Source organism: Sapajus apella, unplaced genomic scaffold (assembly GCF_009761245.1).
Source record: "Sapajus apella isolate SASKATOON/1434 unplaced genomic scaffold, GSC_monkey_1.0 scaffold62, whole genome shotgun sequence".
Classification (NCBI taxonomy): Eukaryota; Metazoa; Chordata; class Mammalia; order Primates; family Cebidae; genus Sapajus; species Sapajus apella.
This window is the reverse complement of record NW_022437002.1, coordinates 4,747,910-4,762,270: the sequence shown is the minus strand read 5'-3', so window position 1 is coordinate 4,762,270 and position 14,361 is coordinate 4,747,910. Positions and strand designations below refer to the sequence as shown.

At 53.4% G+C, this 14,361-nt stretch overlaps 1 protein-coding gene across 1 annotated transcript in view; it reads right to left on the bottom strand.

Annotated features, from left to right (window-relative positions):
- The window catches only part of KIAA1522 (KIAA1522 ortholog), a 33,266-nt gene extending 19,636 nt beyond the window's left edge, over positions 1–13,630 (bottom strand). The window contains 1 exon segment of the mRNA XM_032246782.1: positions 13,344–13,630. Coding sequence (XP_032102673.1) covers positions 13,344–13,569 — 226 coding nt within the window. The 5' untranslated portion in view covers positions 13,570–13,630.
- Positions 13,631–14,361: the final 731 nt, after the last annotated feature.

The following is a 14,361-nucleotide window of genomic DNA, read 5'->3' as shown; positions in this document are numbered from 1 at the left end:
GACGGAAGGGAGAGCGGAGAGAAGCCTCGGTGGCGCGGGTGGGGGGAGGGAGGGAGCCAAGAAAACCAGTCCGACTCCCGATCGCGCCAGATGGAGGCGGTCCCGAGCCTCCAGCTTCTCCCTTCCACCTTTGTCTCCCCTCCCTCCTACAAACTTTCAGCCTTCAGCCTGTTGGGGGCTAAGATCTGGAGAATAAGCGTGTGTGTGTCGGAGTGCCTTAGGGTCTGCTGTGAGCCTGAGTGGGAGTCCGGTTGGCTGTGCAGTTACGAACCTGTGTGTACATCTGTGTGCCTAAGACGCTGGGCAACTGTACCCACATGACCGATGTGTGTGAACGACTGTGTGCCTGTGTCTGGATTTGTGCGTGGGTGTAGTCCGTGTGGCTGTGTAAACTGCATGCATAGGTATACATGTACCTGTGTTTCAGGCTCTGTGCGTCCTACTGCGATGGTGCGAGGGTGTGGGTGTGATGGTGTATATGCTCCTGTGTCTGCGTGTCCGTACATCTGAGTGGGTGTCGTGCGTGTGACCGTGTAAACTGCGAACATGTACGTGTGCTCATCCGTGGGTATTACCGTGTACGTGTGTCTCCGTGTGCCTGTGAGGGGTGGGGTCTGCGCGGGGATTCCCGACCCCCCACACACACCCTCCGGGCCCCGGGAGGGGGCAGCAGCGGTGGCGACGGCCGCAGCAGGGACCCTCCTCCCTGCCTGCCCCGCCCCCACCCCGGCCCCTACCTGCGGGCCGCTTCGCCGACCGCCCGAACCGCCAGAAGCTGCGGACCCGGGGACCGCTGGGGGCCTTCCTCTTGTGGTGTGAGTTGCCCATGGCGGGCGCGGGAACTGGCGTGGGAACCCAAGCGCGGCCCAGCCAGCCCGGCCGCCGGGCCCGCAGCCCCGGGAGGGAGGCAGCGAGACTTGCGGGCGGGCACCGCGGGCGCCCCCAGCCCCAGCTCGACCACGCCCCCGAGCTCTGCGGCCAATGGCCAGGCCGGGGGTGGGGCCGGATGAGGGGCGGGGCCTGGCGCGCATCCCGTCGGCTCCGCCCCTCCCGGGACCTGGGAGACCTGCTGAGCCGCCCAGCCTAGAACGCTCAGGGGAAGGCCCGGCCGGTCCAGGCGGGGCAGGAGGGTCGCCCGCTCTCTCAGCCCAGAGGCTACCTACCACTCTGAGGGGTGCCAGGGAGCTGGGAGAAGACGGGTCTGAAGCCCTGCTGCCGCTAGCGCCCACCAGTCACCTCCCCATGAGTGTCACGTGCGTGTGTGTACAAACGTATCGAACTGACTGTATTTCTGTAGTTATGATGTTCAAAATAATAGTAGCACCCTTTTACTTAGTGTTTACTATGTGCCAGGGTCTGTGCTAACTGCTTTCGTGCATTACTTCATTTTATCCACAATACAATTGTGTAAGGTAGGTACTTTTTTTTTTTTTTTTGAGACAGAGGCTTGCTTTGTCGCCCAGGTTGGGGTGCAGTGGCGCAATCTCGGCTCACTGCAACCTCTGCCTCCCGGGTTCAAGCGATTCTCCTGCCTCAGCCTCCTAAGTAGCTAAGATTACAGATGCACTCCACCATGCCCAGCTAATTTTTGTATTTTTAGTAGAGATGGTGTTTTCCCGTGTTGTCCAGGCTGGTCTCGAACTCCTGACCTCAAGTGATCCACCCGCCTCAGCCTCTAAAAGTGCTGGGATTACAGGTGTAACGTAAGCCACCATGCCAGGCCTAGGTAGGTACTTTTATCATACCCATTTTACAGATAGTGAAATTGAAGTTCCTTGAAGTCAATTGGCCCAAAGTCAAACAGCATTAAGCTACAGAGCTAGGACTCAGACCCAGACTGTGATACCCACTGCTCCAATGCTACCACCTCTCCTGCTTATCTTTGTCACTGCCTGACCTTCACAACAAGCATGTAATTGAACATTTGTAATTGAGTCCTTGAGTGTAGCTGTGTATCTGTGACCCTGAACATGTGGGTTCCTCTCTTATAGAGTTCATCTCTGTATGAGCTGTATCCATATAATTGAGTCTGTTTTCATGTCTGGATGAGTGCTTTTGTGTGTTTGGCTATGTAATTGTGACTGTCTCAGGGTGGGTGACTATCACTGATTTTTGTGTATTTAAGTAATAGCTGGCCTGTGTGCATGTATGGGTAAATATGTTTATCTTGTTTTTTTTTTTTTTTTTTTTTTTTTTTTTTGGTCTGGTTTTTCTCTTTGTTGCCCAGGCTGGAATGCAATGGCGCGATCTCGGCTCACCGCAACCTCCGCCTCCTGGGTTCAGGCAATTCTCCTGCCTCAGCCTCCTGAGTAGCTGGGATTACAGGCACGCACCACCATGCCCAGCTGATTTTTTGTATTTTTTTTAGTAGAGACGGGGTTTCACCATGTTGACCAGGATGGTCTTGATCTCTTGACCTTGTGATCCACCCGCCTCGGCCTCCCAAAGTGCTGGGATTACAGGTGTGAGCCACCGCGCCCGGCCCTATCTTTTTTTTTTTTGAGACAGAGTCTCACTCTGTTGCCCAGGCTGGAGTGCAGTAGCACCGTCTTGGCTCAGTGCAACCTCCATCTCCCAGGTTCAAGAGATTTTCCTGCCTCAGCCTCCCAAGTAGCTGGGATTATAGATGCATGCCACCACACCCAGCTAATTTTTGTATTTTTAGTATCATGGAGTTTCGCCATGTCAGTCTTGAACTTCTGACCTCAGGTGATCCACCCACCTCAGTCTCCCAAAGTGCTGGGATTATAGGCATTAGCCACCGTGCCCAGCCAAATATGTTTATCTCTAAGACTGTAATTACAGCTGGGTATAGTGGCTCATGCCTGTAGCCCCAGCACTTTGGGAGGCTGAGGTGGGAGGATCTCTTGAGCACAGCCATTCAAGACCAGCCTGGGCAACATAGTGAAACCCCATATCTACAAAAAAAAAAAAAAAATTAGCCAGGAGTGGTGATGCACGCCTGTAGTCCCAGCTGCTCTGGTGGCTGAGGTGGGAGGACTGCTTAAAGCCAGGAGGTCAAGGCTGCAGTGAGCAGAGATTGCACCACTGCACTCCCAGCCTGAACGACAGAGAGAACCTATCAAAAAAAAAAAAAAAGAATTGTAATTACATGTGCTTTTGTGTGCCTGTATGACTGTGCAATTGTGTTTATGCCCATATCTACAGTTGGTTGTGTATGTAATGGGACATGCAGGCACACAGATATGGGTATGTGAAACCAACCACATCTGTGTGCCTCTGTGGAGCTGAGTGTCCCTCACTCATCTCCCCTTATACTAACCTTAGTTTTTCTTTTCTTTCTTTTTTTTTTTTTTTCAGTGATATTCTTTGCTATAACCTTAGTTTTTCAAAGCTCAAGCCAAGTCTTACTTCTTCTAGAAGTCTTCCAGGCTGGGCATGGTTGCTTATTCAGATAATCATAGAATTTTGGAAGGCCAGGCCGGGCACAGTGGCTCACGCCTGTAATCCCAGCACTTTGGGAGGCCAAGGCGGGTGGATCACTTGAGGTCAGGAGTTCGAAACCAGCCTGTCCAACATGGTGGAACCCCGTCTCTAAAAAAAAAGAAAGAAAGCATTTTGGAAGGCCAAGGCAGGAAGATCACTTTAGCCCAGGAGTTCAAGACCAGCCTGGGCTACAGAGTGATGAGACCCTCATCTCTACAAAAAAAAATTGTTAAGGGCCAGGAACTGTGGCTCATGCCTGCAATTCCAACACTTTGGGAGGCCAAGGTATGTGGATCACTTGAGGTCATGAGTTCAGGACCAGCCTGGCCATCATAGCAAAACCCCATCTCCACTAAAAAATAAATAAATAAATAGCAACGAGGCGTGGTGGCATGTGCCTGTAGTCCCAGCTATTCGGGAAGCTGAGGCAGGAGAATCACTTGAACCTGGGAGGCAGAGGTTGCAGTGAGCTGAGATCAGGCCACTGCACTCCAGACCGGGCCACAGAACGGAAAAAAAAAAAAAAAAAAAGAGAAAGAGAAAGAGGTAAAAGCCTTCTTCTAGGCTGCCTGGGGCTCCCACCTGTGTCTTCATCACAGGTGTCCTGTGTTGAGGGACCTGCCCAGGGCCCCACTGCCTGGACAGTGACTCTTCTTTACCATCACTTCTGCCCTGTCTCTCCAACTAGAGGCAGCCTGGTGGAGCAGAGAGCACTGGGCTGGAAGTCTAGAGCCCCCAGTTCTAGGCCCCACATGGCTTATCCTTCCTGCACTGGAACAAGCCCCTCCACTGCACCATGCTCCTCCTATGCCAGATGATGGCTCCAACACACCCTGTTCCCTCCCTGCAAAATGGGAGAGTCAAAGCTAAACCCAACTCTCTCTGAGGCCCTTCTTTTGCTAGAGTCTCAGGTTGACAACAGTGCAGTCCTTGAAAGGCTGGCAAGTTATTCACCCATAGAAAATATTTAATGACCAGACAATGTGTACCAAGCTGCATGTACTTTGCACAGAGAAAAGGGTCTTAGTGTCAAAGCTGAAAAAGACCTCAGAGATCTGCTAGCCAATTCCCTGAATGTATATAGAGAAACTGGGGCCCATAAAAAGGACAGATAGTATGGGGGAGCAGAGGGAATACCTAAGGATAAAGTCTAAATTTCTTGGCATGAGTTAAGTGAGGACAAGTATGTGAAGAGTCTCAAAGGATGTCTGAAGTGTGGCAGGTGCCTTGGCCTTCACAGGAAGCCTTGGAGGAGCTGCCCCTGGCCACCAGTTCAGACCTCATCTCTGAGATGGGAGTCTTCTCATTTTCAGAGCTACAACCACAAAAAACTGCTTGCCACCCTCCAGCACACAACTCCAGGCCTTCACACCTGCCATCCCCTCTTCCACCTTGGACTGAAAGGTGCCTTCTCATTCTCAATGCCCTGCTCTACATGCTGCTCCTCCACGAAGTCTTCCTTGCACCCCCTCCTCCTCCAGCTCAGTGCTCCCTTACTAAAGGCCCCACAGGCATTCGTGCTGCCTTCTGATATGGTACTGATCACACCCCAGGGCTCCCCTGCACCCCGTGTAACACCTTCCCAGCCTTCAGAAGATGGTTTTAGTACCTGCCTTTCCCACCAGAACATAGTTTCCTCAAGAGCAGTGATTGTCTAACTCCTCTTAGTAACCCCAGGCTCAGCACACAGTAGGTGTACCTATGTGTTTAATAGAAACTGGGGGAGGTGGAGATGGTGGGGCTTGTAGATTAGCTGTAGTAGCAACAGTGATGCTTGCATACTGTGGAGGTAGTGATGATAGTGCATAAATACTTTCACTGCAAAGGCAGTGCTTGCTCCAGGATCCGGTGGGAGGAGTATGTCCACTGCCAAGAACATAGGAGAGGCTAGGCTAGGACTGGTGGGAAGAAGTAGGTGGTATGGAAGACACATGGACCAGAATTCCAGGAAACACAAGAGTGAGCTGCAATGCCTCGTGACCCTCTTAGAAAATGGTGGGGAAGGCCAGGTGCGGTGGCTCATGCCTGTAATCTCAGCACTTTGGGAGGCCGAGGCGGGCGGACCACCTGAGGTTGGGAGTTCAAGACCAGCCTGACCAACATGGAGAAACCCCATCTCTACTAAAAATACAAAATTAGCCGGATGTGGTGGTGCATGCCTATAATCCCAGCTATTTGCGAGGCTGAGGCAGAAGAATTGCTTGAACCCGGGAGGCAGAGGTTGCGATGAGCCAAGATCATACCATTGCACTCCAGCCTGAGCAACAGAGCAAAACTCCTCCTCAGAAAAAAAAAAAGAAAATAGTGAGGAAGACCTCACCTAGACTTGGAGAGGGGGGTGTCCTAAGCAGACAGGAGGCCTCACTTAGTAATCTCTCTACCAGGAGCCTGCTGGGAATCACGTACTTTGCTGCACGATTCAGGGTTTAAATCCTCTGTGGGCTGAGCTGTCTCTGTCTCCCCTTCCATGCCAAGCACAGAGCTGGGCACCCTGTGAGTGGTGCTGACAGTCCTTTAACAAATCAGTGCCACAGGACAGTGGAGCACAAGGGCATAAAGTACAGTGGGGTATAACTAACGATGGGGGAGGCGGACAGAGATTTCACTCCTCCTATCCAAGGAAGCTGCAGGAACTTGGCTGACTTCCCCAAGTCTGCAAATGGGCTGGAGGTGGCCTTGGGGTCTGCACAAGGAAGGTGTGTGTCCCTGCTCCTCCAACCCTGCCATGTTCACTGTGGCCCAAATAACATACAATGCCTCCTCTTATTCGTTTTCTTTAGCATGTGACAGGCCATGAGCAGCTGAGACAGCTTTGAGGGTCTGGAGAGAGAGGGATTTCCAAGGAGCAGGTGCTGAGGGGAGACTCTCACTCTGCCTTCTGCTGACAAGAGAATGCAGATTTTGGGGGCCACAGGTCTTGGCCACCCCAGTTCAGCCCTTGCTAGGAGTCCTGCTTTAGGGACTGCAGGGAGGGAATAGTGGGGGGAGAGCACACTAATTGAGAGCCCCCTTCAGGCCCGAGGGGAATTTCCAAGAGAAGGGTGAGGGAGAGACAGCTGGAAGGAGCCCCTGAAGGTGTCTAGGGGAGGGGAGAGGAGGGCAGGGGAGACTCCCTTGGCCTTGCTTCCTTCTCAGCTCTTCCCACCCCTGGCAGAGGCACCTCTCTGGGATGGGATTTTCCATTTGAAGTCTGAACAAAGGAGTGAGGAAGCTGAAGTCCTGGCATGTGCGGGCTCCTCTTCTGCCTCTGCCTCTGACACTAAATGGCCATGTGACTTTGGGCAAGTCACTTCCTCCTCTGGGCCTCAGCTGCCCGGCCTGTATGTGCCATGAGAGCTCCCTATGACATCTTGGGCCATCAGCTCCAAGAGTCTAGGATCCAGAGATGCCCATCTCTGGGGACCCATACTGGAGCATTACCTATCACCCAAGGCCACTTAGCCAGGCCTTGTGCTGGCCAGGGCAGAGGGAAGAGTCAGTCAACCCAGTCTCTGCCCTTTTGAACACTCAAAGGAGTACAGCAATCCCTGGACCCCACAGAACCCCAGATAACCAGCTGGTCCCAAGCCCCTAGCAGGTGCCTTGCCTGACGCCAGTGCCACAAACCCTTCAATCCCAGCTTATTTTCATACTTCCATTTTAGCTCAAGTGCCACCACCCTGGGGAAGGCATCCCTGACCTCCCCCAGAAATCGCTGTGCTTCCCCTTGTCACAGTTTTTAACCATTAATTATTTGTTCAGTGTAGTATTTTCCCCCCTACACACACACTCATTGTGAGGTTCATGGCCCAGGTCTTTGTCTCTCTTATTCATCCCCAGGACAGTGCCTGGTACATAACAGTTACACAGGAAATATTTGTGAAATAAGTGAGTGAGACGCCCTTTCCCATCTGGACCCTATGAAGAAAATGTCCATCCTTTCACAGGGGTTTGGGGGAGACAGAGCAGCCACCCTGCCACGCTCTTTATTTTTTACATTTCTGGGAAGCCAAAATGTCACATTCTTATTGAGAAACCCCAGATTCCTCTGGGGAAACCACTCCCCTATTAGATGTATCTCATAGCAGAGGGAACTCAGCCCCTATTACATTGGTCCAGGCCCCAAGTAAGGACACTGAGGTGCCCTTTACCCAAGAAGAAAGTGGCCAGAAAAGCATATTCTGTCCAACCCCAACTCTCTTAAGCATCTTGCTCTAGGGTCTGGGGGCAATAACTTGCCCTGAGAATATGACAGAGACGACACTGACATGAGGCCTTGAGGGCTGAATAGGAGTTCACTGGATAGCAAAGTGAAGGGGAGCACATCCCAGACAGAAGCAGCAGCGTGGGAGCTGACACAGAAGGGGAAAACACATAGAGTGTTTACTGAAGGGCAAATAGATACCATCCTGACCTCAGAAGGGCAAGGTGCCCAGGACCCCAGAGACTTTGGACTCTCACTTTGCTTTGCAGCTATCTAGGCCCCTTCCTCAGCAGGGAGAAAAGGCATTGTTCATACTGGACTTTCCTTACCCACCTTCCTTTTTTTTTTTAGTTTCACTCTGTCACCCAGGCTGGAGTTTAGTGGCATGATCTCGGCTCACTGCAGCCTCCGCCTCCTGGGTTCAAGTGATTCTCCTGTCTCAGCCTCCCAAGTAGCTGGGACTACAGATGCCTGCCACTAGGCTCGGCCAATTTTTGTTTTTTTAGTAGAGACAGGGTTTCACCATGTTGGCCAGGCTGGTCTCAAACTCCTGACCTCAAGTGATCCATCTACCTCAGCCTCCCAAAGTGCTGGGATTATAGGTATCAGCCACCACTCCCGGCCACCTTACCCACCTTCCTATGACATCCAGGCCACTGGGTCTCAGTGTCTTATCTGGCTAGTGGGAGGTCAGCTCTCCTTTCCTGGACAGAGCTCCCATCCCCATGCCTAGCCCCCAGCCCTTACAGGCTTGCTCCCTCAGCGCATTCTCAAACCCACAGAATCCTAGAACAAGCAAGAGTCTCAGAGGCCATTAAACTCCATCTTTGTCAAGGCAGGGCATGTCTGGTCCCAACAGGGGCAGGACTTACCCAAGATCATACGAAGAGCAGAACTCAAACTCAGGGTTCTCTCCACAACTCCATGCCATCCAAGGACAGTCCTCCCTGAGTGCCCAGAGGGAACTTGGAGAGGCCACAGTGAACTCACTGGTGTTAGCATGGGGCTAAGTCACCTAGGCCTGGGAGGGTGGCTCTCAAATTGTCAGTATCAGAGCCACACCCACTCCCACCCCTTAGCCACTGCCCACTGCACAAGAGAAACCCTCAGGAGGACTATATACCCCTTTCCCTAAAACTGGTTTTGTCTAAGACTCTAGAGAGGTTACCCCCTCCAGAGTCAGAAAAACAGCCATCATCTGGATCACAAGGTCAGAAGTTCAAGACCAGCCTGTCCAATAACAGTGAAGCCCATCTCTACTAAAAAAAATACAAAAAAAAGGTAGTCAGGTGTGGTGGCCCACGCCTGTAGTACCAGCTACCTGGGAGGCTAAGGCAGGAGAATCACTTGAACAAGGTAGGCGGCAGTTGCAGTGAGCTGAGATTGCGCCACTGCAGTCCAGCCTGGATGACAGAGTGAGACTCCATCTCAAAAAAAAAAAAAAAAAACCCCACACAGCCATCATCATATAATTTTGATTTTTGTAGAGTGTGGCCTTTGGAGGCAGATGGAGTGGCTCCATCTTTGTGATGCTGTGAACCCCACTTCCACATAGATGGGGACCTTGCCTGCCTGTTCCTCCTGCATTCTCATCACCTTGAATAGTGCCTAACACTAGAGTAAAGAATATGTTTTCTTCAAATAAATGAAGCTGAGTGACCTTGGGCTACTTACTCTCATCCCTTTTTCTTACCTACAAATGGTGATAACTGTGCACCTCCCAAGTTGCTGTAAAAACCAGGCAAGACTTTGATGGAAATGCCTGGCCAGGGCAAACACAGCATGTAGCAGCTTCCTGTTACTTCTCTTCCCATTCAGATTAGCGAGGACCCTGCCCTCCTTCCGTAGGCTGCTCGCCTCCTCCAGAAAGCCTCCCCTGATTATCTGCTGGGCTCCAGTCCTGGCATCTATCCCAGAAACACTTCCTACCCACACACTTGTCTACAGTCCAAGTGGTATTTCTGGAAGATATGGATTCATGTTTGTTTTTGTTTTTTTAACTTTTTCTTATGTCTGAGTCCTCCTGTAGGAAAAGGTGAGACTTTACCCTCTGTGAATCTCCCTCAATAATAATAATCATCATCATGGGCATCTGAGGCTGTTTTACAAACATGGATCAGGATGAACTTAGCTAATGCCCAAGTCCTCAGCAGCATAACAGCAGCAGAAACCTGCTGCCAGCTGTACCTTGATCCACAGTTCACAACACGCTTGCACGTCTGTTAGCTCATTTGATCCTGGAAAGGCCCTTATAAAGCCAGGATTTATTATCCCTATTTTACAGATAAGGAAACTGAGGCTTAGAGGGGTGAATAACCTGCCAGCATCACGTAGCTTGAGAGGAACAGACCAGGGCAGCAGAGTTGTTCTTAAGCCTTAGGGCCCATTCCTTCCAGGCTGGGTACTTAGAGCTCAGGTAACTAAACTTATAAACACAGTCATAGCAATCCCTTGAGTTTCTATGGCAGCTTCTCTTTAATATAATTTTCTTTTTTTTTTCTTTTAAAGTCTCACTCAGTTGCCCAGAGTGGAGTGCAGTGGCGCAATCTTGGCTCACTGCAACCTCCTCCACCTCTGGGGTTCAAGCAATTCTCCTGCCTCAGCCTCCCAAGTAGCTAGGACTACAAGCACATGCCACCACACCTGGCTGATTTTTTGTATTTTAGTAAAGATGGGGTTTCACTGTACTGCCCAGGCAGGTCTTGAACTCCTGAGTTGAAGGAATCTGCCTGCCTTGGCCTACCAAAGTGCTGGGAGTCACCGCACCCAGCCTTATTTTGTGTACACACACACACACACACACACACACACACACACACACACACACACTTTTTTTTTTTTTTTTTGAGATGGAGTCTTGCTTTGTTGCCCAGCCTGGAGTACAGTGGTGTGATCTTGGCTCACTGCAACCTCTGTCTCCCAGGTTCAAGCGATTCTCCTGCCTCAGCCTCCCCAAGTAGCCAGAACTACAGGCACATGCCACCATGCCCAGCTAATTTTGTATTTTAGTAGACATGGGATTTCACCATATTGGCCAGGCTGGTCTTGAACTCCTGACCTCATGATCCGCCAGCCTCGGCCTCCCAAAGTGCTGGGATTACAGGCATGAACCACCATACCTGGCCAATTTTCATATGCTCTTTTGTGAGAATCTTGGTGAGACAGAAAGGTCACAGCCCCATCAGGCAATGTCCAGCCAGAGGATTCCCCCTTTCTTTTCCACAAGACGGTGGTGGAGGTCAGGGAGCCCAAAGAGAAGTTGCTTTTCCTGTGTCATAAGGCTTGCTAGTAGCTGGGCCAGGATTTAAACTCTTATTGGCCTGACTCTGAAACTCTCCCCCTTCTATCAAGTTCCCTCACTTCTCTCTGGGCCATTTCCCATCTGTAAAGTGAGTTGGACGAGAAGATCTTCAAGCCTTACCTGCTGCTCTATGTCCTTGGGAGAATCATGAAAACAGTCTCCATTTTTGAGGCAGATGATTTGAGTTTAAATCCTAGTTTGGTCAAATCAGTCACTCACTGTCCCTGACCCTCCATTTTTTCATCTGCAAGTGAGACCTTGACACATTCAGACTAATCAATAAATGTTAGACTTTCTCTCTTCTTCTAAGTCTGTGCAGAGTAGTGAGGTCAGCAAGGGAGTCATGGAAGATTGGTGCTCAAAATTCCATGACAAGCTCAGTTTTTCCATCTTATAGTAGGAGAGTCAGATTAGAGAAATCAAGACCTGCATCTCATAGGTCTTTGAGCCAGAGATTGGAACGGAGGAGATAATGATCTCCTCAGCAAAGACCCCTGACCTCCCAAGGAATCTCCTGTGTATCCCTTCTCACCTCTCCCAATCTCCATTCTGAACATTCTCCCTGAAAGAGTTAAGACTTCTTAAGGCTTCCCCTTCCTGGCCAGCGTTGCCAGTGGAGATTAGAGGGATCAGATTCATTTCTCTTAATAAACAGAAAAGAAGTTAGGCCAGGCAGGTGACAAGGAAACAATTGCAATAATAGAAGGCTGAAGTAAAAGTGGAACAGGACTTCCTCCGGTTGTACCTGGGGCCACCTCCAGACCTGGGGAAACAACAGCCAGGGGCAAGGAGGTGTTGCCCATGCACATGGGCTCAAATCATGCCAACATGCTGCCCAGAAAGCCCAGAGCCACCTGATACCAGATACAAGGCAAGAGGGAGGCCTGGACACTGACCCAATGACCCCAAACCCAGGCTGTTGGAGCAGTGACCTACAGGCTCAGCTTTTCCAGCCCCCTGACTCCCAGGCTGGTCTTACAGAGGAAAAAGATCCATTGCCCTGGAGCAGACACTGTTGTTAGTCCACTAGCCTTCTGCCTGCCAATTCTGACAGTCTGACCACAATCCATCCTGCTGCAATGCCCTCTTGAATGAGATGGGGATGACTTCAGACTGAATCCCAGTGGGGCAGCCCTGGGGCAGACTCCATGTCCTGTTAGGACTGCAGAGCCTCTGGAAACACCCCTCACCCAAATCCAATCCTCCCTCAGGGTCTGGCCCAGTCATCCCAGCCCCAGCACCCTCACTTCTATTTGTGGCTGGGCTGCAGGGAAGCAGGGCCCTTATCCAAAAGGAAGATCAGGCCGGATACAATCACACAGGAAGCTTTCCACACTCTTCCTGACCCCTAAAGTGTTCCTTCTAACTCTCCCAGCAGCGGTGGTTAAAGGACACTGGGAGGGTAAACACAGGCAGAATGGGATGGGCCCGCACACCCGGCCATTTCCTCACCTCCAGCACTGCAGCAGCAGTCTAGGAAAGGTGGACTTCCGACGATGGCAAACCCCATGGGAGCTCCACCCTCTGCAAAGACTCAAGCCCTCCCCACCAAAAGGAAGAAACAGGGAAAATGAGGAAAGGCCCACGAAAGAAGCTGAAAGTGACCCCAGCAGGGATGGGCCAGGTGGGCTTCCCCTCCTTTCAGGTTGCCCATCCAGGCCAGAGGAGGAGCCCAGGGGCTCAGAATCAGAAAGACTGAGACTTAGCTGTTGTATTTTCAGTACCCACCCCAGTGCAGGTACGGCCTGTCTATTGAGCTTGGGCCTCAGTTTCCCCCATCTGTAAGCACATTTCCAACACTGGCAAGTTTCTACCGGGGCTGGAAGAAGGAGTGATGGGGAGGGGTGGGTTGGTTCACCTTGGTGAGCTCACCACCCCAGGAAGTGATGTTTGTGGTCTGGCCCAGGTGAGCGTGAGGGAGGCAAGGTGGGAAAAGCCAGCACTGTTAAGAAACCAAGGTAGGGCACACTGCGCTCCATGCTGAGTCCTTTGTAGGGCTGGAACTCTTTATGAATGCGGTTGACATTCCAGGCCCGGAGGGTCCCCACCAGAGACCCAAGGCCACCTGTCTCTCATTGGCCACTGGCCAGTATTAAGTCTCTGACCCCCTGACTCAGCAGAGGGCAGAACCTGGGTGAGCCTGGGGGAGGGGGAATCGCCTCACCGCCCTGGAGTCGGGCTACCAGCACTTCCTGCTCTGCCAGGGGATCCCTGCCCCGGCCGGGGGTCCCCTCCACTCAGAGCAGGGCAGGACCAGGTCTGGAAAGTGCGGAGGGCAGCGCAGGGTGGAGGTGCTCAGACTCAGCCCTGTCCTCGCCCCCTCCAACACGCCGCGCGCGGACCCCCGGCAGAGCCCCCGCGTCCGCACCCTCGGCGCCGCCCCGCGCTCAGCCCAGGTGCCGGCCGCCTTACCTCGGCCTTTGCCCTTGGCCCTCTTGGCCTTGTCCTCCGCCTTCTTGGCCCGGGGGGCAGCCGGTTCAGTGCCCTCGGCCCCCGCCGCCTTCTTCTTGCGCCGCTTGCCCCGCAGCCAGCTGAAAGCGCGGCGGAGGCCGGAGCGGGACTTCTTCCTGCGCGGGGGGCCGCCCGGGTTCCCCGGCTCCTCGGCCGCAGGTGCGGCTGGGGGCGCGCGGGCCGCCATGGCGGGCGGGCGGGCGGGCGGCGGGTCAGGCCCCCTGCGGTGCGGCGCCCATGCCGGAGGCGGCCGCCGGGGACGCGCGCCCCGAGAAAAGTTTGGGCGGCGGAGGCCGAGCGAGCGCGGAGAGCAGGCGGCGGGAGCGGCGCGGGAGGGGCCGGCCGGGCGGCGGGCGGGGCGGAGGCTGGCGGGGAGGGAAGGAGCGGGGCGGGAGCGGCCGCGGGGCGGGAGCGGCGCTGCCTGATGGCCCCTCCCCGCCTCCCCCAGGCCCGACAGAGGGTGAGGTCCAGTCCCGAGAGGAGGGTCCCGGGAGCCCGGGGTCGTGCCCACTGCCGGGGCCCGAGAGGGCTGGTCTTGGGGCAGCCCGGGAGGGGGCCCCGCGGGAGGTCGGCTCGGAAGAGGGTGGTGTCGGGTGGGGACGGGAAGGGAAGGCCTCTGGAAAAGGGGGAGCCAGAGGAGTCGGTATCCCAAGTTTGGGCTGGGAACAGACGGGAAAAAATATTCCTGGAATAAGGGAATGTGGAGAATTCCTTCCAAGCCCCGACAGTGTTGGGGGGGGCGTGCGCCAGTAACAGAAGCTTCAGGCACGCCCAAGACCTGTGACCCGCAGTGGGCATTTCCCTCCCATCTGCTGACCGTGGTCGCCTCCTCGCTCTTTGCCACACCTTCCTCCAGCCTCCAGCCACCTTCAGTGTGCTGGGGTCCAGGCCCCCTGGGTTCCTGCTTCACCCTTTGGTGGCAGGGATGACGCTAGCCCTTCCTCCGTTTACCCTCCGGCTAGGCTTTGAGGCCCCAGGG